The sequence below is a fragment of the Myotis davidii genome, unplaced genomic scaffold (assembly GCF_000327345.1).
Source record: "Myotis davidii unplaced genomic scaffold, ASM32734v1 scaffold2161, whole genome shotgun sequence".
Taxonomy (NCBI): Eukaryota; Metazoa; Chordata; class Mammalia; order Chiroptera; family Vespertilionidae; genus Myotis; species Myotis davidii.
In genome coordinates this window covers 378,290-404,473 of record NW_006291833.1, presented here as the reverse complement: position 1 = coordinate 404,473, position 26,184 = coordinate 378,290, and the positions used below count along the sequence as shown (strand labels likewise).

Sequence of the window (26,184 nt, the reverse complement as noted above, 5' to 3'; positions counted from 1 at the left end):
TGAAAATCACTCTATTCATTCAATAAATATTTACTGAGCACCTATAATGAGCCAAGCATTTTGTCTGGGTGGTAGAGATCATCAGACAAATGGCCTTTCCCATAACCCCTTACCTAAGTAGCCATGTTTTGTGCCATGAGCCCTAGCTCTTTTCCTTGCGTAACCAATTGGATCAAAGATAGGAACTCAACAGGGTTAGATAGTCCATGGATGGCCAGTGACCTATGAGCTAAGCCAGCAGAGGAAACCAGTTTTTATAGATATGAGAATGGAGCAAATGCATAGAAAGAAACAGAGAACAGGTTGAAAGGAACTGCTTTGTATAAGGTTAAAGTGATATGCTTCATTTAGTGAACCTATTAAAGATATCAGGTGCCTCTTAAAGAATAAATATATACCACACAAAGGGGAAATAAGGTTTTAGAGCAGTAATGACATCTATCATTGTTTTCTTGGTCACTTTTCTATGAAAAATATTTTCATATTCAAAGCAAACACTCATTAATTCTCTTACCTGTGTACATTCAACACTGAAGACTTTAACTGGCATTTACTTGAAACATTTGTGGAAAATTAGAAGAAAACATGAACAAACTAAAAGACATTATTGCAAATGAGAATAGTGCTCAAGGTCAAAACCATGCCTTCAGAAGCAGCAGTTTTAAGTGAGACATGAATTCCTGTTCCCAAAAGTTTCATTTTAAGGTTAATAATACTCCTGTGTATGTATTCATTAAATGCTTACTCTGTGCCAATTTTGCTCTAAGTGCTTTAAGTGCATTAACTGATTTAATGCTCACAAAAAACCCTGTGAGATAATTACTATTATTGTCCCTTTTTTATACATAAGAAAATTAAGGCACAGAAGGTTTAACTTGGTTACGAGCAAGTAAATGGAAATTGACTAGTAATTGGAACTATGAACCGAAGCAGTCTGGTCCATATTCTTAACGACAATGTTATACTGCCTCTGTTCTCTGTGGGGCATTTATCTACTCAATTTAGTCAAATTTAGTTATCAGTACAGGGCTTAGGAGGGGAATTTAAATGTCAGTTAACTGCTGTATACTGCTTAATCAAAATCTGTTTTTTTCGTGATCACCTTTTTCCAGAAAAACAGTCGCTGGAAATTCCAACATTGCTGGAATGGCAGCTTTGGAATCACATTTTACTTCTTTTCTCATTCTTTTTGTTCCAAAGTCCTACTTTGCCATGGTGACCTATGAGTTAAGCCAGCAGTTGACAGCCTCTGTGAGCTTCGATGTCTTCATTCATAAAATCAGGTCAATAATACCTAATTCATGGGATTGCAGTGAGAATGCATGAGATGAAGTATATAAAACACTTGGTGCAGTACCTGGGCGCACAGTAAGCATTTGAATTTTACTCAAAAATTATAGTTGCATCCCATTGCCTGCCATAGCAAATCCAAACTTTTGTCTGGCTTTCAAAGTCTCCCTAGGGATGGCTGGACCCAACACAAATTGTGTTATTTCTTGCCTTACCTGAAATAATAAACTTTCCTCTTTTTCCATGCCTCCTGGGATATACATCCCTTTCTTTTTCTAGCCTCTTCACTAGCCACAGCTTCAATACCTGGCTTAAGTTCAGTTTTCTCCATGAAACCATTTTCAGTTAATTAAATTCACATTGTTCTTTTCCTTCTTGGAACTTCTGCTGCAACTATAAGGAGTATTACCTTGTATGATACTTCACACATTCTTTCACACATGCTAGATTTCTCTTTCCAGCTAGATTCTAAGTTCATTGAGAAGAAGGATCATGTCTTCATATTTCTTCTGTATATTCCCTAAAGGATCTAACAGACTATAAAGAGCTCATGGCGATTATTCAATGATATTATTATCATTGCCTGATTGAAAAAAATGAGCTCTTAAAAACACCTTATAAATTTTATAGGGCTTTATGTTTGACAGCGTGCTTTCATAACGTTGTTAATACTTAATCCAAATAAAAGTCACAGAAAATAGCTAAAGCAAGTGTAATGCTCATTTTCTAAATAGTAAACCTGAGTTTAAGTTAAGAGTGTGACTTACAGAAGGTCTCCTGGTAATTAGCATCATTCACTGTACTCGCCATCCTTACCATTCAGTCCATTTTCTATAAGACTTCCAGAATAAGCTTTTAAAATTAAAGATGGGATCGTATCACTCCCTGGTTAAAACCTTCCAATGGTACCCTGGCTGGTATGGTTCAGTGGGTAGAGCTGCAGACTGAACTGTCCGGGTTTGATTCCCCATCAAGGGCACATGCCCAGGTTGTGGGCTCAATCCCCAGTAGGGGGCGTGCAGGAGGCAGCCAACCAATGATTCTCTCTCATCATTGATGTTTCTCTCTCTCCCTCTCCGTTGTTCTCTGAAATCAATAAAAAATATATTTAAAAACAAATAAACAAAAAAACCTTGTAATGGTTTCACATTTTACTTGGAATGAAATTCTAAGAAAACCCACCTCCCCGTCCTTCACCCCCCTCAACCACACACATACACAGTCGATCTCCTCACATTCACTTTAGACCATCTTAACCTTAAACAGGCTAAGCACCCCAAGCTTGTTGCTAGCCCAGGGCCTCTGCACTTGATACTCTAGCCCTGGGTCTTCACACAGCTGTCCTTGCTATGGAAGTCTCAATTCAGACATAACCTCCCCAGTGAGGAAGTAACACCCGTCTAAACTGTTAACTCCTTTCCTCTGTCATACTTCACTATCTCATCCTGTTTCATTTTCATTGTGGCATTTATTATTATCTCAAATTATCTTGTTCAGCTTTTTGTTACTTGTACATTGTCTTTCCTCACTAGAATGTAGGTCCCATGAGAACAGGGGTTTTTTGTCCTATTCCTATCTGTATTTCAAGTCTCCAGTAGAGTGCTTGACACATGATAAGCTCTTAAGTATTTGTTAAATAAGTAGCTGAGCCAAAGCAGACTAAAATCATGAGTCTTTTGAGTCCTAACCCAGTATACTTGCCACCGTTCCATTTATCCTGCCTTTCATGAAAGCACTTATGCCTTTGGAACTACAATAAGAACTGATGTTCAGAATAATGACATTAACTGTGCTGTAGGATTCTCTATTATCAAAGAAAAATTTCATTCCATTCAATAAACTAAACTAATTAAAGCAGGGATGTCATGGTATATGATTATATTAATACATTTGCAAAGATTTCCAACTAAAAAGACTTTCTGCTATTTAGTTAACCAAAAAATTAAATTAACCCAGAGCTCTTCATTCCCAACAGTCCTTGTTAATTAGGATTGTTCTATAAATCTCTATTATTAGCAGATTTGTCATTTGTTTAACTCCCCTGTTTATTAGGCCAGTCTGAGCAGGGTGTCTTTGCTCACATCCTGGTTTGTGTATCCTAGTGAAAAGCAAAGCATTTCCTGGATTCTCATTTTTCCCCTCTTCTTTGACACTGGCATATGTCATGCTATTTGTATAACAACTTCGTTTCCTTGTGTCAGTTCCCTATGTAAAGTAGGAATTATATTATTGACTTGGCTATTAAGTAAAATAATTAAATTTAGGATCTATTTAAAGTAAAAGCATTAGTACTTTGCAACATTGTTTGTGATAACAGAAGATTGAAAACAACCTAAATGGCCATCAGTAAAGGAATGCTTAAATACAATGAACTATTTATTGGAATGCAGCAATAAAAAATGAGGGCATTCTCTGTTTACCAACATAGATCTCCAAATGATAAAACATGGTCCAATACAACCTGCATATTATGATACTTTTTTCTTTAAGGAGAACAATAAGAATGTTTTGCTTGTATATGCATAGAGAAATCCTGAAAGGAGATACAGGAAAGCAATAACAGTGATAACCTAATTGGAAAGTAGTAGGACTAGAAACTGGGTGAATGGGAGACAAGAGCTGAGAGGGAGTTTTTTTATAGCATACCTTTTTATATATTTATTAGAGGCCCTGTGCATGAATTTGTGCATGGGTGCAGTCCCTCCACCTGGCCGGCAAGTGGGGCCAATCGGGGCAGTGGGAGGTTGACTGGCTGGAGGGAGGGGCCGCGGGAGGTTGGCTGTGGGAGCGCACTGACCACCAGAGGGCAGCTCCTGAGTTGAGCATCTGCCTCCTGGTGGTCAGTGCACGTCATAGTGACTGGTTGTTCGGTCGTTCAGTCACTTAGGCTTTTATATATATAGATATTTTTTAACTACATGTATACATTCTCTATTTACAAGGTTTGATTAAAAATAAATTAGCACAACTGAAAATAATATTTGATTCTAGACTGTACCCTGTACAGGTTAAAAAAATCTATATATATATAAAAGCCTAAGCGACTGTTCAATCATAGCTATGATGTGCACTGACCACCAAGGGGCAGACATTCAGTGCAGGAGCTGCCGAACTGCGGTGACTTGGCAGCTGCAGTTCTCAGGTGACACATCCTGGAACCAGAGAGGTGGGAGCCCAATTCTGGGTGCATCACTGAGAACCACCCTCTCACAATCCGGGACCCCTCAGAGGATGTCGGAGAGCCGGTTTCAGCCCAATCCCCACAGGTCAGACTGAGGAACTCCACCGGTGCACAAATCTGTGTACCAGGCCTCTATATTTTATATAAAAGACAATTAACAAAATTGGAATGTGGAGTATAGATTACAATAACAATAGTTAAGTTTTTTAATTTATCAACTATATTATGGTTATCTAAAAGAATATCCTTGTTCTTAGGAAATACACACTGAATTATTAAGGAATCAAATGTATAATATATGCAGCTTATACTCAAATGGCTTGAAAGAATAAATAATAATATATACATATATATGGGAGGAACAATAAAGAAAATGTGGGGAATTGCTAAAAATTGGTAAATTTAGATAAACATTATGGAGTGGTTCTATGGATTATTTTTCTCCATACTTTTCTGGTAGTTTATAATAACCTCCACATAAAAGGATGATAGAAAACAAGCAAACAAAAACTTAGTATTCTGGAAATTACCTCAGTATAAGGAATGGCCAAGGTGCAGGAGCCTCTTTAAAGAATCTCAAGAGTTCTGGGTTTTACCCGGTCATGGTTTTCACGTTCTGGTGGAATTTTTGCCATAATTTTTCTGTCTTTTCCATACCTTGTGGCAGTGGCAGAGGTGGTGACTGCAGTCTACCTTAAGGTTAAAAACACCTGCCTACCAGCCTCTCATCCTTCTATGTATCCTCTTCAATTATATCTTCCCTACAATATAGAGGTGATATCAACAAAACAGTAACAAGTAATTAACAATTAATTTCCTAAGGATATTAATTATCATGAGTTTGTGTGTCCACAGTACTAAAATATATAGTTAATTTAGGAGGGATAAGGCTACAGAAACATTCAATCTATCTCTTTGGCACTGAGCGACTGAATTTATTTTATTTTTATTTCGATACTAGGGGCCCAGTGCACAAATTCATGCACGGGAGGGGGGGGTTCCCTCTGCCCGACCTGCACCCTCTCCAATCTGGGAGTCCTCAGGGGATGTCCTACTGACGGCTTAGGCCTGCTCCCCATGGCTCTCTGCTCTCAAGACCTGCCTGCTTGATGCCATCATAGGCCCTGGTGTCTGCTCTCTGTGGGAGCCTGCTTGCCCTTCGCCACCAGGGCCAGGGGCAAGCAGGGCCCTTCTGTTTGCTCTCTGTGGGGGCCTGCGGGGGACTGCTTGCCTCTCGCTGCCATGCCAGTGGCAAGCAGCAACCTACTATCTGCTCGCTCGCTGTGGGGGACATTCCCACCCTGCCCCCAGCCGCTTGCATGTGCACCAGCTCAGAGCACCTGGGTGCTGGGGATGTTCCTGCCCCCGACCCCCGGCCACTCGGCGCCTGCGAGCGTAGGCCCAGAGTGGCTGGGAGTGTTCCAGGACCCCGGCTGCTGTGGGCCTACACGCGGGCCTACAGGCTCAGAGCGGCCTGGGTCCTGAGGACACCTAACCCCAGGACCCAGGCTGCTTGGCGCCGGCATTTGCGCAAGTGTCTGCCCCACCCCTGGCCATTCAGCAGATGGCGAACCTTTTGAGCTCGGCGTGTCAGCATTTTGAAAAACCCTAACTTAACTCTGGTGCCGTGTCACATACAGAAATTTTTTGATATCTGCAACCATAGTAAAACAAAGATTTATATTTTTGATATTTATTTTATATATTTAAATGCCATTTAACAAAGAAAAATCAACCAAAAAAATGAGTTCGCATGTCACCTCTGACACACATGTCATAGGTTCACCATCACTGGTGTAGATTATTTACTATAATCTACTAACCATCTCTACTATAATGGGCACAGCATTACAGATGTGTGAGGAGTTTTGATTCTAGCCAGTCTGGCCTCATAAGCCATTAGAAATGGAGCTTATGTCGTAGTCAAGTGAAAAGTAAATTATTTGTTGGTATAAACTGCCTGGAAAATATTTGAATTTTACTATTTTATATTTTAAATAAGCTAAATATCATTCAAACCCTAAGGGTCTTATCTAATAAATGACATCAAACAAATTTGAATTGTTAGTGTTTGTTTCCTGTCTGATTGGGGTAGTTCATGATTCATCATGCCCAAACCTTTTTCTTCTCACTTTACAAAAAAGTTTGGTTAGAATTGAGAAACAATGGCTCTGACTTACCTTAATCTCTTAAGTACTTCATCAAAACTGTCATTTTTCTATAATTAGGACAAAAAGATAATTTTGCTACTTGATCCCACAGCTATTTCAGGCCCATTTACTAGTAATACCTAAGAAGCTAAGTCCTAATGAGAGACCTGGGCCTCATTGACTGACTAATGCCCATTCTTATCAGTGTGTCTTAAGATTTAGTGAGGTACTTCATATGCTTATATAGTAAATTATCTAGAGGGCTATGGAATAGGTCATGCTCATGAATACTATTTGGTTAATTGTGTGAGGTTCTTTTTTGATAGCCCTGTAAACCCACTCACCACATTTCAAAAAAATAAGAATGTACCAAAAATATAATGGAACTTAAATATTATTGAACATTTGCCTAGCTGGCATGGCTTAGTGGTTGAGTATCAACCTATGAACCAGGAGGTCATGATGCGATTTGCGGTCGGGGCACATGCCCACTTTGTGGGCTCACTCCCCAGTGTGGGGTGTGTGGGCAGCAACTAATCCATGATTCTCATCATTGATATTTTTATCTCTTTTCCCCTCTCCCTTCCTCTCTGAAATCAATAGAAATATATTTTTAAGTATATTATTGAACATTGTTTAATTCTTTTTTTAATTATTCAGAACACATTTTAGGATCTTGCAAATGTTCATGGTCATTATTTTGAAAGTTCTCATAATATTGCTCTCCAGATACAGAATAATAGAGAGTGGACTGTGTCTATACTGATTTAGGACATCTCTTTTACATTCTTGATATTCTTATATTAGCTTGTATTAATAAAGGAAGAAAATAATTCTACCTTACGTTTCAGGAAATTGAACTTCATATGATCCATGAAAATAAAGCATCTCAAGGTTCTTCACTTACATCCAGGAAAACCCGAGTAGTAACACTGCACTCAGAACTTTCAGTGGTTTAGACCAAGAAGTCATGATTCTAAGGACAAAGTTCAAAATAATCTCTTTTGGGAATTAGGTTCTATTCAGAAATAAGGATTTATTCAACCAAAAAGCAATAACTTTTTCAAACAAAGAACTCGAGGAGTTATGTCTAATTGTGGCTTACTTGCCATTTATATATAATTATTTTCAAATCTGTAATCCAGTAATTAATTCTTATACTATCTAAAATGTTTTATAGACATGTTATATTATTATGTAATGTAACCCTATTATAAATGGCAATGGTGTTATTAACTTAGCTCGTTTACTTATTTAGTGCTTGTTTGTTCTTAGTTTATAGTTGTTAATTCCCTTTATAGTATGACTTGTACTTGGAAGCAATAAAAGTAGATTTCTTTATAAATATTTATGGTACAGACCTTTTCCTAAATCAGACTTAGCCCTTTCCTAATTATTTCAATAAAGTCTGCTTACATCTTTTTTTCCCTGTGTAACAGTATGTCCTGCATGCTCCCTAGAATTTTAATCCTAGGTAACTATGCCTTAACTTCCAATTAATCAAAATCTTGTTAACTGCCATGTAGGTTCTCTGTTACAGTGTGTGGAAAGTTAGTTACTCAGAGTTTAAGTAGATGCTTCTGGTATGGAGTCTTCTTAGCACCTACAGCCATGTGGTCAAAAGGGACCACTAAGTAAATGAGACCTTCTTGACTATCAGTCTTTCCAAGAGGATCTTTTTTTGCATTTTCAAATCTATGTTTATCTATTATTGAAAGTATTTATTAGCTGCAGGTACCAGAAGGCAGACAGAACATGGTGTTTGTTTGTTTGTTTGTGATTTTAAGTTCTTTACTAAGACCTTAAGGTTCTCAAGATCTCCTTTTCCCTTCTCTCTTGATCATAGGTGAGACTGAAGTTTACAAGTCTTTGACCACATTGTCCCCATAACAGATGCAAATTTGTGATTTCAGAAGTTCCAGCCCCCAATAAAGAGCACTATACAATCTTTTGCAGATGTCCTCTGGGCCAGATTTCATCACAAATAACTTCATTCCATTGTCATGTGCCAAGTCTAAAGTACTGTATTAGGTTACTCTGTAGTCAAATCAACCAAGCCCTGGTCCAGACTGCTGTGAGACAAGAGCCCATTGTGTCCTGGTCGCTCAGTTGGTTGGTTCATTGTCCTATACACCAAAAAGGTTACGGGTTCGATTTTGGTCAGGGTACAAACCCATGGTGCAGGTTTGATCCCCAGACAAGGCACATACAGGAAGTAACCGATTGATATTTCTCTCATCTCAATGTTTCTCTTTTCCTCTCTCTCTAAAACCAATAAACATATCCTTGGGTGAGGATTTAAAAAAGAGAGAGGGAACCCATTGAGTTGTTCTGCCCATACATTCAGTGGCAGCTTTCCCTTTTGCTAGTTGACATATAGTTTAAAGGAAATAGTGACTCCTTACTAAAGCATAACCAGATTAGGTTATTGTAATAAGCTCCCCCCCCCCCAAAAAAAATCAGTAACCCTTGACCTTGGCACAAAGCATTATAATAGAATAATAGTTGCATTTCTATTGTGCCGTTGTGATTTTCTGTAAAGAAACACCCAAGAGGAATCATTATTTCTACTTTTAAAATTTATAGCCCTTTACTGTATCCAGGATTTCACTTCCCAGAATGCAGTCAAGCTTGAAGCTTTATTAGAGATCCATGATCCAGTCCTTATAAACACTTCCTTTAGCTTATCGTTTCTGTTCAAGTATTTGCACTGTCCATAAAGGTACTGTTACCACGTACAGTCGTTCCCCCAAAAATGAACCACCTAGGTATAACTCTGAACAAAAATCCATCTGTATGCTAAAAATTACCCAAAAAGCCCTGCTTACAGATGCCTTTGCACCTTGGTTCCTGAGTGCTCACATACAGCCTGGAGCTCATGTCTCTTTGAAAGATGAATGATGAAGGAGCTTCAGCTCTAATGGGTGAGTTTGTATATTGAATATTACAAAGAGAAGTCAGTCTGCCTTTCTCTGGCTCTAATTGCAGAAAGTGAAGTCACCGCTTTTGCTGTCTTGGATCAGGACCAGGAAGAAATTATTGATACCAATGGAGCCGGAGATGCATTTGTTGGAGGTACCGACTCATTTATTTTATACTTATAAGTTAAACATTTCCTTAACCCTTGTCTCTAACAGATAGCCAAGATTTATGAATTTAATAGCTTTTAATTTCTTCTTTTAAATAATTAACTCCTAATGTTCTTTCCATATCTACTATCACTGTAAGTATTAAGAAGGTATTTTACTACAGGGAAAATATGTATTTTTTACTTAAATATAATTTACTATAGTGCTATCCCCTAGTCATTTTCACAAGATTAATTGTGTCTGTCAGAATATTGCACAAACAAGCTGCATCAAGTACAGTGTGTAGTGTATTCATAGCCCTTTGGGCTTAAATGTTAACACATTGTTGTTCTTTAAGACAAATTGTGATGAATATTAAACAGTATGCTGCTAATAGCTGAGGATTATATTATTTGGTTAACATGTGTTTCTAACACAATAGTTGGATGTTTATCTTATGAGGAAGAGTTAAATTTTTGTCTGGTTCAGGCTTAGCAAGAACTGGGGCCATTTATAAGGACCATATTATTTTTGAAATGAGCACTCAAAAACAAGATCAAGATAATTAGGAGATTCTTGGCTTCATTACTTAGATTGATCTAAAATCTGGTTCAAAGGTTCTTTTGATACATCTAAGCTCCTTCTAGTTAAGTGTAGGTAAGCTAGGTTATGGTGTGTGTAAAGCTGTAGATTTTAGAATGATAACCCACAAGAGTCCCTCCTGATCTGTTTACTTCTCATACCGTCAAGCATGACAAGGAAAAAAAAGGCAAATGGAGCTAACCATTGTCCTTCTTCTCTTGGAAAATAATTTGAATCATGGTAAACATTTAAGATCGGTGGTTTTAACTCAGTATTGTTCAAAATATATATGTATGTATGTATGTATGTATTTTAATGGTCTTTTGTAGCACCATAAATATTTCATATTTTCTTCTTTGAAGCTATTCATGCTTAGTCTTAAATGAGCAGTTAACCATGAGACTGGTAGCATGCCCCATGCTCTTTTCTTTGCTCTGAAAGGCTTCATCATTGATTAGAGTATTTTGCAGCTATTTTTTTCTATTCCATACTGCTTCAGAGCTGTAACTCCATGCAGGCTAAAAATATCTCATCCAGAATTGGGCCAACTTCTGTAACACATTAAGGAAACACTATTGATTTCCTGGTTAGAAATTGCTTAAAACAGGAATCTTAGTACAGAAACGTTTAAACTTGTCTCCATGTAGCCTTTTTAAGTAAAATATTTAAAACTTTAAGTGTTCTCTATTTTTATATTTAGGAGTGCAAATGATGGTAACCTAATGGGGGTCTGGGCTATCTGGCTCTGCAACACTAGATTCCCTTCCAGACCCCTGGTTACCTGTAGTGCTTCCAGTATTAGGGAAGAACAGAGACTTTCTGAGGGAAAGATAAATCATTCTTAGGACAGCTAGCTCCCCGTTTGTATTGTGCTTACGGTGATGCATGGACTGCCTCAGCAAAGCACTTGGGGTCTTTGTTAAGGATTTTCAGCCTCTTTTTTATCTTATTCTACTTGCCCAGCTTCATTATATATTTACTGTCAGGGTACAGTGAGGTAAATAAAGAGGAAAGAGAGCGGAACTTTTTGTAAAGGACCACATAGCGAAAATTTTAGGCTTTGCAAGCCATATACAGGCTGCATTGCATAGTTTTCTTGTTCTGTTTGTTTGATTGCTTATTTTCTGTTTTATTTTTTATTTTTACACTAAAATGTAAAAACCTTCCTTAGCTGTACAAAAACCGGCCACAGGCTGGATTTGGCCTTCAGTCTGTAGTTTGCTAACTCCTTTTAAAGACATGACAGCCTCCTCACTCTATTCACTCTCATCATACCCTGGATCCAAACACTGCATTTCACTACACATTGCTGGAATCAGTGCAGACAAAGAAGAAGGCAGGCTGGTACTACTGCTGGTACCTCTATTAGGGAGCCATTTTTCTCCCTTTAACTCTACTCTGATCAGTTCCCATGATAATGAGATCTTGAAAGACTGAGTCATGCAATAAGATGAATATGCTGTCATTTTGGCAATGGAATACTTATGTCAACATGTTCAGCACATTCTATGTAAGTCAAGCTGTATAGTAATAGCAATAGATAAATTTATATAGCATCTATGAGCCAATTCATACCTTAAGCACTTTACATATATTAACTCACGTAATGTTCATAAAAGCTCCTGGCAGTTCATTTTATTGATGAGAAAACTGGGACATATAGGGGTTAGGTAACTTGCCTAAAGTCTCATAGCTAGAAAGTAGCAGAATCAGGATTCACACCAGGCATTCTGGCCCCAGATGCAGTACTCTTACTCACTGCACTGTATTTTCTCAGAACTTTTAGGGAAATCTCATTAGGATAGAGAACCACAGTCCAGCCCTACTAACAAAAGCTGGTTTTGCCAGAGAGAAACTTCCTCTCATCTGAATAGATGACTTTATTTATTGAACAGGAGCTTTTGTTATCTGATGGGATTCTCAGGACTGTAGATTGTTGCAAAAAAAGAGAGGAGAAAGGGTAGGGAATCGAAGGACTGTAGTCCCTGGTGAGTTTGAACCAGGAGCTTTTCCGAAGCAATAGAATTGATTGCACTACAGAGATCCAGAAAGCCAGATCATAAACTTGCTTGGTCAGCATACAAGAAGTAATATGAATCATCTGTTTAGTAGCACCAGGCCAATGCATCCATCTTAAAATAAAGGAGGTATTGTTAGTTTAAAATACAGAAAAATCCATTGGCTAAAAACCCCTACTCCCATCTCTACACCAAGGAACTCCTTTCTGCTCGGATTTGAAATAATCCAGCCGTGGGAGCAAACTCCTCTACCTTGCAAATGAATGGAGAGGCAATGACAAGTTTTACATTTACTGTGTAGTTCCTTTTTCTTTGTTTTCTTGCCTGGTTATTAATATACTAGAGGCCCAGTGCATGAAATTCATGTGCAGATAGGGTCCCTAGGCCTGGCCAGAGATCAGGGCCGATCAGATTCTCTGCCTCCCTGCCTCCTCCTTCCTTCACTCCCTCAGCGCCCCGCCGCCACTGGTCGCCCGCCATGTTCCTTGCCGCCCCCTGGTGGTCAGCACATGTCATAGCAAGCGATCAAACTCCTGGTCTCCTGGTCGAACTTCTGAGGGGACACATTGCATATTAGCCTTTTATATATATAGATCTCCTTTCTGAGTGACACATTCTATCTTTAGATAATATGTGCTCCTATTACTTTCAATTTTTGCTGGCTTAAGAGTGTTTCTGTCTTTTGTGACTTTGCATAACAATATATCTTTCCCAAACTTCTTGGATAAAGCATCCCCTCACCTACCTTGTGCTAATTACATATCTCAATACCAGAGTGCCATGTGTTTCTATTAGCCACATAAAATATATATGGTTAAATCATACATTTTCATGTATAATTTAAAAATGAATACCCCAAATGTATATAAGTTGAATTCATAGTTCCATCTCAAGGGTTTAATGACAGTGACAAATCCCTTCAGCCTCTACGAGCATACCTCCTTGTTCTGTTTGGGGTTCTTAAGCACTTTGTCACATTTGCCCTTTATTTGTCACTAGCCAGCTCTCATGGAACTACCCTTTTCACATTCTCCCTCAAAAGCCCAAGTGCTACAATTGTACCCTTGGAAATGGAGACAATTCTATAATCTCTAAGTACGATTTCCTAATTTCCCAGGTCAGGAGGAAATGTCCTCCCGTTGTCCTGCTGCGCTTAGTCACAGCAGGTTCGCCCTTTCATTTGGAACCCTCTTTGTCACTGCCATAGTAACAAATGGAAACATTGAGAACATTCTGTGACAGACACTGTCATTGTTCCTGATGAAATCTCTTCCCCTGTGTCTTCCCAGTAAGTGAAACTGAGGGAAAAAAATCACAAGTACCATGAAAGGAGACCTAACAATATGTTTCCAGTAGGCTGTCAATATGAACTTATGTTAATCTAATATGATTTAGTCGAATATTTTATGGCAGTTGTAAGGATATGGTCTAGGCCTACAAATTATCTTTAGACTAAAAATGAGTATGCCTTTGCCAGGCACAGTGATATAACTCTCCGAAAAATGACTAGAGACCTTACCTAAGGACCAACATTCTTAGGATTAAAAAAGCTTCATTAGCCCCGCTAGTGTTGCTCAGTGGTTGAGCATCAGCCTATGAACCAGGAGGTCACGGTTCAATTTCCGGTCAGGGCACATGGCCAGATTACAGGCTCGATCCCCAGTACCAGGCATGCAGGAGGCAGCTGATCAATGATTCTCTCTCATCATTGATGTTTCTATCTCTCTCTCTTCTCCCTTCTTCTCTGAAATCAATAGAAATGTGTGGGGTTTTTTAAAGCTTCATTAAATGTGGTTAAGAGCCCTACATAGCTTAGAACAGTTTAGTATTTTGAAGGATGGTAAGGTAACTATGCTGCCTCTAATACTTTTTATTTTTAAATTTCTCATAACTTTAGCAGAGAAAGTATATTACTCTAAAGATATTACCTACAATAAGCATATGACTTTTAAAGCCACTTAGCAATCACAATGTAAGTAATTGTCCTATTTCCCATCTAATAAAAGGGAGCACTAATTTCACTTTCTAATTAATGTTCAGAAAAGAATTTTGGTTAAAAAAGAAAAAAAGGTATGTTTCCAGAACAGGGATGCTATTTCCTTTCCATGTAGCACCTGCCTATACTTCTAGCAGCCATTGAGATTCTTTAAATTATCTTCATATTTCCTGTTCTCACTTTGTTTGTTCCCAAACACTTTTAGCTTACTTTCCCATTCTTTGTAATTGCTGCTTCATTGCACTATGCAAAGAAGTGATGCAGAATTCTTATGATTTATTTTTCTGCACCACCTTCTTCCTTTGCTCTTAGACTCAGAAGGTAGAAAATTACATGCTGAGTGTTAAATATATCATTTCTCACACTTCTTTGCTTAAAAACCAAAACCTGGATATGGCCCACTGCATGTAGAGAACTTACTTGCTGATAACTGAGGTTAGATCTGCACACTCCTCCCCACCCAGAGCAACAATAACCTTTCCTCTTTTACCTCTAGTAGGACATCTTGGTGTTTTATTTCTTAAGCAGCACTTTTCCTTAAAACCATCAAATGAAGTACAGAATTGAATTGGTCATTAGGAATATGAAATTTACCACAGACAGTAGCTCAAGGTCATGCAGGGGGAAAGGGAAAAGGGGCTCACACCTTGCACAGTCATAGGACACTTTATGATGGGCTACTCTCGTGTTACACACTCAGAGATGTAGATAAGCTGACGTTGGAGGAGAACCACATTTCAAGAGCCCTGCCTACGAGGACTGAAGCCCATATTAGTTAAAGAGGCACCGTTGCTTCCCAAGCCATGACAGAAAAGAGAAGTAACATTGGTTCACCTGGAATACAGGATGGTTTTAGGGTGAAGTCTGGAATATCTCACCAGCATGGAATGTTCTCTCAGAGACCTAGTCCCCTGGGTGGCTCCATCTAGATGCAGTTATAAACAGTAATGGAATCCAAAGGACTTTATCTTCTGGAGATTTGGATAAGACAGAGACACTAGGTTATCAGACCCCGAAGCTCAAATATGAACCTTATGTTCCTATATTTGAATATAATTGAGAAAGTTTATTCTAAGAAAACAGTATTGATATTTATAAAATTTTATTTATTTGCAGAGGGACAGAGGAAATGTCATAAGCAAAATTTCTGAAGTTAACTTTCTTAGACATGACAAAATACATGTGCATCAGTTTTCTGGCCTAGAATATTTGGAAGTCAAATGGAACTAATTATAATCCAATAGTGATCCCAGTTGCTATTATATGGATTGAGTCAGTTTTACCTACCATATCTGTCTGATTCATACAACATGTATCAATTAGCTTTTGCTGCATATCAGCACCCCAAAAACTGTTTATTTAATCTAAAACAACAACTTTTATTTAGCTTCACAAATCTGGGATTGGCATCTGGGCCTAGGCTCAGCTGGACAGTTCCTCTGGTCTCAGAGGTTTGAAGATCAAGTAATTTGCCCAAGGTCACAGTGAAAGCCAGGATTCAAACTCAAAGTTTGACCCAAGAGTTCTTACCCCTAATCATTTTGTTATACTGCATTCCATTAGTATATTGAAATAGCCAAAGTGGTTTTTTATTTTTTTGTTTGTTTTTAATATATTTTATTGATTTTTTTACAGAGAGGAAGGGAGAGGGATAGAGAGTTAGAACCATCAATGAGAGAGAAACATCGATCAGCTGCCTCCTGCACACTCCCTACTGGGGATGTGCCTGCAACCAAGGTACATGCCCTTGACCAGAATCGAACCTGGGATCCTTCAGTCCGCAGTCCGATGCTCTATCCACTGAGCCAAACCAGTTAGGGCCAAAGTGGTTTTTTAAACACTAGTGTGTAGACTGGTACCAATCTCTGACCTAACAAATTTAATCAATCATTAATAGCGAAATGAAAATAGGTAGCAATATAGTAAGTTTTCATAAAGCTAAATGTATTCAAGTTTAATTTTGTCTAAGTGATGTTTAAATTTGTTATAGTAGCCCTAACCGGTTTGCTCAGTGGATAGAGCGTCGGTCTGTGGACTGAAAGGTACCAGGTTCGATTCTGGTCAAGGGCATGTACCTTGGTTGCGGTCACATACCCAGTTGGGGGTGTGCAGGAGGCAGCTGATTGATGTTTCCCTCTCATCAATGTTTCTAACTATCCCAGTCCCTTCCTCTCTGTGAATAATCAATAAAATATATTTTAAAAATAAATAAATAAATAAACATTTGTTATAGTATATCTTTATTGGCTTTGTAATTCATGTAATCAAAAAATAAAATCACATGTTGGTAATGCTGATGCATAGCCTGGCCAACCTTGGGACCTAGCAGAGTCTTAGCTATGATAAGTAGTCATTAGAAACAATTTTCAAAACTATATAAAAATTTGTATGATATGTAACTTCTGATGTTGTAAGGCTGCTTGCTATCAACAGAGGTCTAAATAAAACAAATGAAAATTAGCAACATGATTACTAAATTCATACCTATTTTCACTTCAGATATATGAATTCCCAAATCTGGGGCGTAAACACAGGCTCTTAATTTATTTTGCCTTTAATTATCCAGCTATCATTGACATTTTACAGAGTTAAGATGTGTATATTTTATTTCCAGCCCATGAAATAGATGACAAATTGAAATCAGTTTCTGTCATCAAATGCTCTTAAAATTTTAGAACCACCCTGCTGTCAGGAGTTGTCAGTTGATAAAAAACAGGCTTTTGAATTGAGGTAAATATTAACAAAATTTGTTATCTTGCTAATGAATTAGGACATAAATAAGCTCACATAAATAAGCTTACTATCATCTCCTTTATCCAGCAGCTAAGACTTTGCATCAATGGGTCTTTAACATATTGCTTAAAATGTCATTGCCGAAAGTGAGTATTTTTAAAGATCATATTTTCAGTTTTTCACGTTTTCAGAAATGAAACTGTGTTCAAATGAGGTCTTATCTGAATCAGCATGAAAATGAGATTAAACAAATCCCCATATGGCCGTATTCACATTTTATTTGATGGCTCATGAAGCGACTCCTGGGGTGGGTTAAAGTTAGGCATGAAACCACGCTCTATTAAAAAGCCCCATTTGATAGATGAGGAAAGCGAGGCCCGGAGAATGAGAGCCAATGGCAAATACTCCATAGGATAAGCCAGATCTCCTGGCTCATTAACTCATGAGCCAGTAATTACACATGTTCATACCCAAACGAAGGTTGTCAGTTAAGCAGTCTTTTATATAGGCCTCTAGGAATTATATAAGTCAAGAGTCAATATCCCAAATGGATAAAAGCCTTTGATGTAGTTTTTCTTGACATGTGGGTATCCAAGATGTTTTGCTTTAACAATAAACAGAAGCATATGCTAAAATTTTATTTTGGGAACCACATCAAGAGATCACACATTAGGTTTAAAATCAGAATGCTAACCTGATCTTGTACATTTTTGTTCCACGAGAAGGAACAATCTTTACAGCAGTATTTTGGAAGGAGTTGGGGTGGAAGGAAACCTTACCTCTATGAGTGCTTATGGGTACTCTGCAAGAGCTTCTTTCCTGAATTAGGGGCATTTAAATGATTCTTTTTTTTTTTTTAATTCAAATGCAATGCCAAGTTAATAGAATTTGACAGGTTTCCATTTTCAACCCCAGAAAGAGGAAATAAGTTATCCTCATAGTTATCACACTGAGCACCTACCTACACTAGTACATTACACGGTGTGGCTCAGTTGCTCACTTTGTGTGGGAGGTGTGTTGGGCTGAGCTGTTATTGCAGAGGAACCTTTGCTCTGAATTGACTTCCTGTCCATGTCAGTCACTGCACCATCTGACACCACTTAGGCTTTGGTTTTCATTATGCAGATGCCTGCTAGGTCAGACCTTACCCTGGCAGGCACAGTAGCTTTTTAAGTTATCTCAGAATTTAATGTTTGTTGATTTCCTTTTTCCAGAAAAATCTGTGTTGTTTAACATATGGGTCATGAGTTGTTACTTGAAATTCATGACTTGTTGGTAGTCAATATGAAACAAAACAAAACAAAGTTTTACTAACTAGACTACATAGGATGTGAAAAACAAGTTTACATCTGAGAACTTTTCAGCAGGGGGAGTGGGGGGAGACCATTACTTTGTCACATCTGGGTAATCTAAGCTAGCCAAATTGAAGTGGGAATTTCCTGCCAGATGTTAGTTCTTTGAGCAACCTGTGAACATCTAAAAGAGGGTATATGAGTTCTTATTTGGTAGAGCTATAGACACCATGGAGGTTTGCTCCTAATAGGTAGCAGGTATTTTTATGTACTACCACTAGTCAGGAGGTTGCACAGCCTGTCTGAAGCTAACAGTTTGCTCTTGTAAAATGCTTCAGTATGGAAGGCGAGTTTGGAAGATACAACATCAGGTCTCACAGCTATTATAGCAAGAGTGAACAGTGCATTGAAATGACCTCCCACTGCAGATGAATGACAGAATGTTTTGTTTCATTAATAAAAGCAGGTTAGATTGAACCACCACAAGCATTGCAGATAATTTGAATAAGGTCATTTTATAAAGTCAGTGAAGACCAACATAAGCCTCTAAATATGAAGGAAAATAATCTGAAATGGCAGGAAACAAAGCAAGTATTTACACCAGCTTCCTGTTCCAGATGCACATGGGAATTAGGAAGCAAAAATTTCACTCAGAAGAATTATGCACAAAAAGTAGAAATCTTTATCCAGTGAAACAAGAAACATTTTTAAGAGGAAAAAGGACTTTGCACATGATCTCACTGTTTTTGTCATCCTCTGTAAGGGAAAATATTGACATTTACCAGACTGTTTGCTCCAGCTTTCTGATCTCCTGCAGTTTATTTTTATAACAACCTTATCGATGGGCCTCTTACCCAGCTCTCTAGGTTTAACTGAGTTGAGTCGATTTGTTACCACAGCTTCAAGTAGCTGTTACAGAACAAGCAAGACATCCTAATAAAGCTGTAAACGTGTTTACTCAAACAGAGTATTGATTTTACTTGGAGAGGGAGAAGCCGGTGGTTAGCAGTGTCAGGGTGGATGAATTTCGCTGCAGTTTTTCACTGTCATCTGTCATGGTTGTGAAACACTAAGTAAAGCCATCAGGGATAATTAGAAGTACCAGAAATTTAGCCCCTAAAATCAGTTAACCACTTGGGAGTTTTGTAGCTTAATTAGCTTTTATTAAAAATTTCCTCTAGTTATAATAGTCAAGCACTTTAATGGTGCTTTCAGGTAGAGCAAGATTTCAAGGTTGTGACTTGTTAAGTATATGAATTTATGGGTAAAGGCTTTCAGACTCTCACTCAGTAATTAGGTCAACACTAAAACACCAGGTAAAGAGACGGTGATCTTATACTCGTACCAGCAGCAGTACATGCTTTTTCTGAAAAATCAATTTCAGGGAAGTAGTAAAGCAATTATAAAATATTTAAAACACGTCTTTGTAGAAAAAAAATCTGGTAAACATCTTTTTTCTTTTTTAATTCTCACCTGAGGATGTGTTTTCATAAATTTTGAGAGAGAGAAAAACATCGATGTGAGAGAGAAACATCGATCAGTTGCCTCCAAAACATGCCCCAGCGGGGGATCGAACCCACAACAGCTAGGTATGCGCTCTGACCGGAATCTAACCCAAAACCTTTTGGTGTATCGGATGACATTCTAATCAGCTGAGCCACCCAGCCAGGGCTGGTTAGCATCTTTATTAAACTTAAATATTTTTGTAACACAATAGAATCCAAACACATAAGTGTCACTGCTACCCTTGTTTTTAAATACCTTCCTTCATTAAAGAAGAACCTAAAATACTCTGTCCTGCTGTAAATTAGTCATCATAGTACAGATAAAAGTGAATGCATAGCCGTGCAAAAGATAAGGGTTCGGACAAGGTGAGTTGCTCACCTTCTACAGAAACTGACTTTGCTAATGACCTTGACGAAAGGTATTCAAATAAACACTATCTGCCCTCTTGCAAATGGCTAGAAAAACGTCACGTTTGAAAATAAAATCACTCACCCATGATGATGAACGCAAAACTGGAAATTTATTAAAAATAAGTTTGATCATTATATTTAAAATTAGTCTTCTCATATCATCTCAAAGTTAAGTGAAACCTAGGACTAAAATCAAGAATATAACCTTGTAAACAATGTTTATTCAGTGCCTTACAGTAAACTTCTTTTGCCTTCTTGCACTACTGCCCCAGCCCCTGCCTTAATGACTAATAAAAATAACGATATCTGAGGGATGACCAGTTCTACAGCCTATGAGTAACAGACTCTGTTAAAAAGGACAGTGAAAGATATTGGAGGGTTTTCTTTGCCTTTCAAATGCCATGTAAGCCAAGCAAGTTGTAAAATTTTGTTATGTAAGAGGGAACCACCAGAGCTTCTTCTTTTAATTTTTCAGCAAGTAAAGGAGGAAATTGGTTTTTTCACAGTAGTATTTGGATCTTTATTCTATATTAAAATATTCAAAGACAGTCGGAGGTAAAAGAAAGGATATGGATGTATTATTATAGTACTAGAGGCCCAGTGCACGAATTTATGCAGCAGTGGGGTCCCTTGGCCTGGCCTGCGCCCTCTCACAGTCTGGGATCCCTCAGAGGATGTCAGAGAGCTGGTTTTGGCCCAATCCCCGCAGGCCAAGCCAAAGGACCCACTGGTGCATGAATCCCTACACCAGGCCCCTAGTATGCATATAAGATCTTTGGTTAGTCTCTTCCCACCTTCCTGCTCCCCTCTGAGATTCATCAGTCTGTGCCATGTTCCCATGCCTCTGCATTGAGCATCTGCCCCCTGGTGGTCAGTGCACATCATAGCTACCAATTGAATGGACACTTAGGCTTTTATATATATATATATATATATAGACATCATACTGTTTTTATATGCACATTTCAAAATCCCCCACAATACAATAATTTATTTTGTTCTCTTCAATTTTCTTAAGAATGACAAATATGTGAAGGAGCTGTTGGCATGGAAGGCAGGGTAAGATATAGTAGGGCAGTCATGCTTTGGCTTTAAGGGACTTTTCTTCTGACTCCTTTGGTCAAAAGGAACAGAAACCCATTTCATCGAGCTTATAAGGATTTTTTGTTTTTAAGGAAGCACAAAGCATTAAGGGAAATAGTGGGTCAGAAGTCAATGGGTTTGAGCCCTGGAACTATCATTAACTAGTGGTGGGACTATGGACCATTAACATCTCTAGGCCTCAGTTTCCTCACCTATAAAAATGAGGATGCCTAGCCCGTGTGGTTCTGGTTGATCATCAACCCATGAACCAGAAAGTCACAATTCGATTCCCAGTCAGGGCACATGCCCATGTTGTGGACTCGATCCCCAGTAGGGGGCATGCAGGAGGCAGCCAATCAATGATTCTCTCTCATCATTGATGTTTCTATCCCTCTGTCTCTCTCTCCTCTCTCTGAAATCAATAAAAACATTTATTTAAGTAAAAATGAGGGTAATGAGTACCTACCTCATTTGGGTTATTATGAAAGTTAAATGAAATAATGTTTCATAGTAAGGATTCATTATTATAAAAGAAATCTCAAACAACAGCCAAACTAAACAAGTTTTCACTGAGAGTGGAGACAGATGGTAATTCTAGATTGGAATCAGTTCTAGAGACCCCAACAGCAGACATTCATGGATTGTCATTCCAGTACTTACACATTGTTACTCAACTGCATTGCATGTCTGCTTCTTCCTACTTCACAATCAGTTTCCTGGTCTTTGCTTTCCATTCTGGCTCTTGAAAGATAATGCTAGGCTAGCTTAATTAATAAGTAGGATCCTGGAAGAAGTTTAAGTTGTTTGCTCTTTGGTCAGATGCCTTCCCTTTGGTCCAGTTAGTTATAAAGGTTGATTTATAGGACAAAACACATCTACTGATTCCTCAGCAATACTGGAGGTAAAGTAATTATTTTTCAAAAGAGTAATTGATGGCTGGGCTCTACAAACATGTATGTTTTCATGCCATGTCTACGCCCTTTTTAAATGTTCCCTGCAGCATGACACAATACACAGAACATCAAACACCCTATATCTCAAGCTAGAAACCTAGGAGTCATTCTTGATGGCTTCCTTTTCCTCTGTTCAGTCTTCAGTGAGTTCTTTTGACTCATTTTTAAGGTCTAATTCATCTACTTTCTTGCCAGGACTTTAGCTCAGGCCTGTATTCTACTTACTGCAATAGCTTTCTAGCTGATCTCCATACTTTACTTTCTCTTGAACTATTTCATTTCTATACTGTAGTCAAAATAATCATTTTAGGAAGAAATTGAATTATTTCATCCCCCACCCCCGCTTACAACCTTTCAGTGGCTTATAGTTGCACTTAGACTAAAAATCTAAGCTCCTATTGTGGCCTAAGAGGATCTATATGGCCTTCTATCCTTACAAGTGCATTTCATGCCACTCTACCTTTGCTTGGGTCCTCTGGCTATACTGATCTTCTTTCAGGCCTTAGATACTTTTATACACAGAGATCCCTTTGCCTAGAATGTTCTCCATCTACTCTTTACATGGCTATCTCTTTCTCTAGCCTCAACTTAAAAGTTACCTCTTCTCTAATCATCATAAATAACATGGATCCTTTCACTGTTATTCTCTACTACTACATATAGTCTTTTTCCTTAATAGCATTTAATACTCTCTGGAATTATCTTACTTATTATTTTAATTACTAATTTATTATGTGTTTTTATCTCCCCAATTAAAATATAAGCTTCAAGAGAGTAGTATGTGTCTTAATCACTAGTGTATCCTCAGAACCCAACATGGTGCCTGGCATAGAGTTACTACTGAGTAAATGTCAGTCATATGGATGAATAAATAAATCACATTACCAGCTGCAAACAAATTTGCCCCCTACCATTAAATAAAAACCATTCTAGTCAGTATATCTAAGAAAGTGGTTTTTGACAGATTTTATCAAAAAGAATGAAGTGAGTCAGGAAATTGCAGGGTAGGCCATACTTTAGTATCAAGTCATTTGATTTAAAATTAATCCATGCTAGCATGTATATGTGACTAATCCAGTGACAGAGAAACAACTGATCACAGCTACCTTTTTCTTACTGTTACTTAAAATAGAGATAAATATGGGGAGAACACATCTTAGGAAAGGAGGTAGCATCTAATATCCATTGTCCTAAGTACCTGTAGTAAAAATATGAAAACTAATTCTCAGTATCATAATACTGAACATCAGTTTCTACTGTAATAAACAGTGGCAAGCAGGTCAGAGGCTCCAATCAATATTTCACAGAATATATTGAAGTTATCCAGTGGATCTCTAAATTTAGTTTGCCAAGAGTAATTTATCAGATATAGAGGTCAAAGTAGTAATTATAAAGATGATTGGAACATAGTGAGAACTACAACAGCATGAAAACAAACCAGTCAGAAATGAAGAATACCATATCTGACATCAAAAATACACTGGAAGGAATAAAAAGTAGGTTGGATGAAGCAGAAGATCAAGACAGCAATTTGGAAGACAGGTAAGAAAAATACCCAATCAAAGAAGCAAAAAGAGAAAAGAATTTAAAAGAATGGGGAGCCTGACAGGTGTGGCTCAGTTGGTTGAGCATCATCCCATGCAACAGGAGGTCACTGGTTTGATTTGCAGTCGGGGCACATGCCCAAATTACAGGTAGGGGGTGTGCAGGAGACAGCAATCAATGTTTCTCATAGATGTTTCTATCTCTCCTTCTCCTTTCTTCTCTCTCTAAAATCAATAAAAACTTTTTTTTTTTAATGTGGATTGTGAAAGGGAACTTTGGGACAACATGAAGCATAACAATATCCATATCATAGGGATACAAGAAGGAGAAGAGAGAGAGAGCCAGGGATTAAGAACCTATTTGAATGCCGAAACCGGTTTGGCTCAGTGGATAGAGCATCGGCCTGCGGACTGAGGGGTCCCAGGTTCGATTTGAAGAAATAATGACCAAAAACTTTCCTAACCCAGTGAAGGAAACATACGTGTAAGTCCAGGAGGTGCAGAGAGTCCCAAACAAGAGGAACCCAGAGAGACCTACACCAAGACACATCAGAATTAAAATGGCAAAAATTAAAGACAGAGACTCTTAAAAGCAGCAAAAGGAAAGCAGTAAGTTACCTACAAATGAGCTCTCATAAAACTGTCAGCAGATTTCTCAACAGAAACATTTCAGGCCAGAAGGAATTGGCATGAAATATGCAAAGTGATGAAAAGCAAGGACCTACAGCCAAGACTACTTTACCCAGCAAGGCTATCATATAAAATCGAGGGAGAAATAAAGAGCTTTGCAGACAAGAAGAATCTAAAAGAGTTTGTTACCACCAAACCAGTATTTTAAGAAATTTTAAAGGTCCTGATTTAAGAAGTAAAAGGAGAAAAACAGGAATATAGTTAAAAGAACAAAATGGCAATTAATATGTGCTTATCAATAATCACTTTAAATGTAAATGGCTTAAAAGCTCCAATCAAAAAACATAAGGTAGCTGAATGGTTAAGAAAGCAAGACCCATGGCTGGCATGGCTCAGTGGATGAGTGTCAACCTGTGAACCAGGAGGGGACAGTTAGATGCCCTAGATGTGGGCTTGATCCCCAGTGTGGGGCATGCAGGAGGCAGGTGGTCAATGATTTTCTCTCATCATTGGTATTTCTATCTCTCTCTCTCCCTTTCCCTTCCTCTCTGAAATCAATAAAAATATATTTTTAAAAAATCAAGATCTATATATATATGCTGTCTATGAGAGACCTATATCAGAATGAAAGATACACAGAAACTAAAAGTGATGGGATAGAAAAAGATATTTCATGCAAATAGAAATGAAAGAAGAGCTGTGGTAGCAATACTTATATTTGACAAAATATACTTTAAAACCAAGGCTATAGTACAAGACAAAGAAGGATACTGCATAATGATAAAGGATTGATCCAACAAGAGGATATAACCCTGTAAACATTTATGCACCCAACATAGGAGCACCTACATATGTAAAGCAAATCTTGATGGACATAAAGGGACAGATTGACAGTAATACGTCATAGTAGGGGGTTTTAACACCCATTGACATCAATGGATACGATCTTCCAGGTACAAAACCAACAAGGGAGCGGTGGCCTTAAGTGATACAGTCAATCAGATGGATTTAATATTTTCAGAGCATTTCACCCCAAAGCAGCAGAATATATATTCTTTTCAAGTGCACATGAACATTTTATAGAATAGACCACATGTTCATACACAAAACATGTCTCAATAAATTTAAGAAGATTGAAATCATATCAAGCATCTTCTGTGACCATGAACTGGAAATCAATCACAAGATAAAAACTACAAAACACACAAAGACATGGATGCTAAATAACATGTTACTAAACAATGAATGGGTTGACAATGAGATCAAGGAAGAAATCAAAAGGTACCTTGAAACAAATAAAAATGAAAACACAACAACCCAAAAATCTGTGGGACACACCACAAAAAGTCCTAAGAGGGAAATTCATAGCATTTACCGACCTACCTTAAGAAACAACCAAAATCACAAATAAACAATCTAACTTTACACTTAAAGGAACTGGTAAAAGAACAATAGACAAAGCCCAAAGTGAGTAGAAGTAAGGAAATAATGAAGATCAGAGCAGAAATAAATTAAATGGAGTCTAAAGAAAACAATACAAAAGATCAATGAGACTGAACCAAGATGGCGGCATAGGTTAACGCCGGAGTTTGCTGCCTCGAACAACCACTTCAAAAGTGAAACTAAAAGACGGAATGGACATCACCCAGACCCACAGGAACGCTGGCTGAGTGGAAGTCCTACAACTAGGAGGAAAGAGTAACCCATACGGACACTCAGAGGAGGCGCAGTGCTGAAGTCAAATTCTG

General features: G+C 38.0%; 1 protein-coding gene and 1 long non-coding RNA gene across 2 annotated transcripts in view; both read left to right on the top strand.

Moving 5' to 3' along the window:
- Positions 1-26,184, top strand: part of LOC102767497 (adenosine kinase) — a gene marked incomplete at its 5' end in the record, with an annotated part of 105,153 nt that overhangs the window by 58,294 nt on the left and 20,675 nt on the right. The window contains one exon of the mRNA XM_006765271.2: positions 9,610-9,696. Within this exon, the coding sequence (XP_006765334.2) occupies positions 9,610-9,696 (87 nt within the window). The remainder of the gene's footprint in view (positions 1-9,609; positions 9,697-26,184) is intronic.
- Positions 16,811-18,786, top strand: LOC107183317. The gene is made up of 3 exons (XR_001514098.1): positions 16,811-17,015; positions 17,106-17,164; positions 18,649-18,786. It is a non-coding gene; the product is annotated as an uncharacterized LOC107183317 (long non-coding RNA).